Below are 3,496 nucleotides of genomic sequence, written 5' to 3'. Positions count from 1 at the left end.
GAGAAGGTGTACGTGTCTCGCTCACAGGGGAGGTCAGTGGCTTGTGAATGATAAATGAAGTGCAAATGGCTGAAGCAGCAGGGAAGGAGTCTTTACAAATCACCAACATGTGTAGGAAACTGTTTAAACAACAGCTTCGGTCTCAAAGCTTGATTTGAGTGCACAAGACATACTGTACTGGGTGATGTTGCAGTACATCACGCAATTAACAATGTGTGACAGAGTAGAACTGAGCGATTCCTTCAGATTTATTGCAAGCAATTGTACTGTCAAAGCTCCACATCAATCACAAAAAAATAAATGAAACAGAATGTTTCACAAATCACAAATGTACATCATCATAAATAACAAAAAATAGTTATCAAATGATTCTGGTACCAATTTCTCTTTTTCTTGCAGTCTTTATATCTATCTGTCCGCCCAGCCATCTATATATATTACATTTTAGTCATTAACATCTCATGCTCAATGACCTGCACTCAAACAGGACATCACATCGGACACCTTAAGACTCCTTAGTATCACAGCCAGGAAACGATCTATAGCTCCATCTTGTAAACACGTACAGTACGGTACAGTAGGCGATAATGGCAGTGCTGTATGGGTTACCTGAAGATTGGCGGTCCTTCTGACCTTGAAAACTACCCTGACTTCTCCACAGCCTCACAGGCTCTGTGCTGTGAACAGTCAGGGGAACTGCACTGATGTGAAGAGACATTCCTTCCCTTCAGGGCAGCAGGAATGGAGACTATCATCATCATCATCATCATCATCGTTCTCTGTAAAGCGCATTGTGTTGCCTCTGGGTATGAAATGCGCTATACAAATAAAGCTTTGATTGATTGATTGATTGATTGATTGATTGATCATCATCATCATCATCACTGTCCTCTTCTTACTCCTCCTCCTCAGGGTAGAGGTCAAGGGGTAACGTTCGGCCAGCAGGTCATTATGGTCAAATGAGCAGGAAGACGTGCGTTCGGACCCCCCATGGTGACCGGCTGGCTGTCCGTACGTTATCCCTTAGATAAGACTCATCATAATACACATCAAACCGTCATGGTACTGTAAAACACATCGCCATCCTCACTAACATCATCATCATCCTCATCATCAACAGCATAATCATCTTTATCATCCACACCTTTATCATCATCATCAGCATAATCATCTTTATCATCCATACTTTTATCATCATCATCATCATCATCATCTATGCCCAGGGTCCCCAGGCCCCAGTGCCGGGGTCACATCTGGGGTCACCATCGGGGAAGATGATTGGCTTAGCTGAGTTCTGGTAACGCCGGAGTCTTCTGAGGAGCTGGTCCACCACCATCGGGTACTGGTCCGATAGCTCCGCCCTCTCCTCCGGATCGTTCTCCACGTCAAACAGCATCACAGGCTTTAGGGGACCCTCCTTAGAACCACTCCACTCAGAACCGTTCCCCCGGTCCGGTCGAGGGAACCAGATATCACAGCCTGTGCAGAGGGAACATTGAAACTTAAACTGGGGAGATCTTCTCCCCAAAGTGGGGAGATCTTCTGCCAAAGTCTCAGAACCAGAACCAACAGCACATCGTCATGGTCTTGGGAGTAACATTTGGGTTTGCAAAACTACTGTACCTCAAACTGTACGTTAAAATTCAGCGAACAGAGGCGAACGTTCGTGGTGAACGTTGTCTTTGAACGGTTACATTTGAACATAGAGCCCTTCTGTGATCAATGATGATGTTCTGGATGATATATTTTGGATGTCGTCCTGCTAGTGCAGCCTAATTTAATGTTAGTTAGAAGTAAAAGGTCATTCAATTCATTCAATCATACAATTACATTTCCCTCAGTCCAGCGTCTATTTCTGTTCACCACAGATGACCTTTAAAGACTTATTTTCGCAAACGTTTGCGGCGAACACAAAGCCAACCGAGCAAAGTTCAAAACAGTTTGCGAACGTTCGTGAACGTTCGTGCTAGGTTTGTCGAATTCAAACGCGCCCCTGACCTCGCAGACTAAACACACAGTGATGAACGGGGGCGATGATGTACCTGGATAGCCGGTCAGCAGCTTCCACCTCATGTATCGGATGGCCGCATGGATGGAGACGTTGAAGCCGGAGTTGGCCCAGGGGTCTGGACTGGAGCTTTCAGCCGCGGTCAGCCGGGCGTCCCTGCCAGGACCTGGGGGTGAGGATGGAGGGTGAGGACGAAGGGTGAGGACGGAGTGTGAGGACGGAGAGTGGACAGAATGATAATGGAGGGTAATGGGCCGTGTTAAAGGAGCTTGAATTGGCGATAAATGGAGCAGGCCTATTGGACGACCGCTCCCACCTGCGTAGAAGGCCGCAGAGAGGGAAGTGAGCCGAGACGGGGGACGGCCCTTGAGGTGAGACGCATACCCGGGGAGTCCTGGACCGGGCCGCCGGTTCAGTCCGAGGTGTCAAAATAAACGGAGGAACGAGAAAGAGCTCTTTCTTCCCCCTTCAGGGCGAACGATGAGGCGGTAGGAACGGAAAGGTTTTGACTAGACGTTACCTTGGCCGGGTAGCGGAATTCAAGTTGTGAGATTTCCCTAGACTTGCAACTTCGGAGTGAGAAGAATTTGACCTTCTCTTTTATACCGATGATGTCTACACGTCTTAGCGAGGGAGAGCCACGACCAATTCACCAGCTTTGTACCCTGAAGTCCTCTTAAACTCCACGAGGTTATCGCCGGTGGATAGATGGATACATTTCATAGCGATGTTTCGTCAATAGCTTCATGAAGTAGTTACTACCTCAAGGCTAGGAAGATAATAATATGCATTTCCGTGCTGTTTGAAGAGGGTATACGCTGTATATGTCTTCCAAACAGAAGACGTCATTCCGTGTTTCCCTATAGGGGTGACTGGGCCAGACCTGATGAGAGATTTACTGCCTCCCTCGTTATTAGGTCTGGGGGTTTTACTGTCTTTGCTCGGCCTTATCAGGCTGTCTGAAGCAGATACACATGGCATGTGTCAACAAGCATGCCTGAGTGTGTGTGTAGGATGTGTGTGTGTGTGTGTAGGATGTGTGTGTGTGGGAGGGGGGAGGGGAATCTGGCCTAGAGCATTTCCGGGTTCGGGTTGACCCCAGCAGCGTGGTCTTAATTAGACCGATTTGTGTGAAATTACCACCGGCCAAAACCATTAAAAAACACACATTTCATCCACACACAAGCCCTTGTTCATCTCACTGTACGCGCTCAATCAGCCCCCTCTGAATGTAAGACTCCATTCTCTACTGTAATCATGACGTCTCCGACATTCAAACATTTCCGATCTAAGCCTTTTTAATGAGACCACATGACAGAGGTTCTGAGTATGAATCTATTGACCAACATGAGGATGATGTGTGGATTCACAAAGTGGGCTCACATGGATCTGATTACACACTACTGAATCTTCCCTGACCAAATGTTTTATTGTATTATTTAATCAAAACCACAAAGAACATACAATAAAATGTTCAGTGGAAGGGCT

General features: G+C 46.9%; 1 protein-coding gene across 1 annotated transcript in view; it reads right to left on the bottom strand.

Moving 5' to 3' along the window:
• Positions 1 to 280: 280 nt before the first annotated feature.
• The window catches only part of arsb (arylsulfatase B), a gene marked incomplete at its 5' end in the record, with an annotated part of 16,134 nt that continues 12,918 nt past the window's right edge, over positions 281 to 3,496 (bottom strand). The window contains 2 exon segments of the mRNA XM_084455237.1: positions 281 to 1,479; positions 2,043 to 2,174. Coding sequence (XP_084311363.1) covers positions 1,214 to 1,479; positions 2,043 to 2,174 — 398 coding nt within the window. The 3' untranslated portion in view covers positions 281 to 1,213.

This window comes from Borostomias antarcticus, assembly GCF_949987555.1.
Source record: "Borostomias antarcticus genome assembly, chromosome: 2".
Taxonomy (NCBI): Eukaryota; Metazoa; Chordata; class Actinopteri; order Stomiiformes; family Stomiidae; genus Borostomias; species Borostomias antarcticus.
Note: the sequence above shows the minus strand (reverse complement) of the source record. Positions and strands in the feature narration are given on the sequence as shown.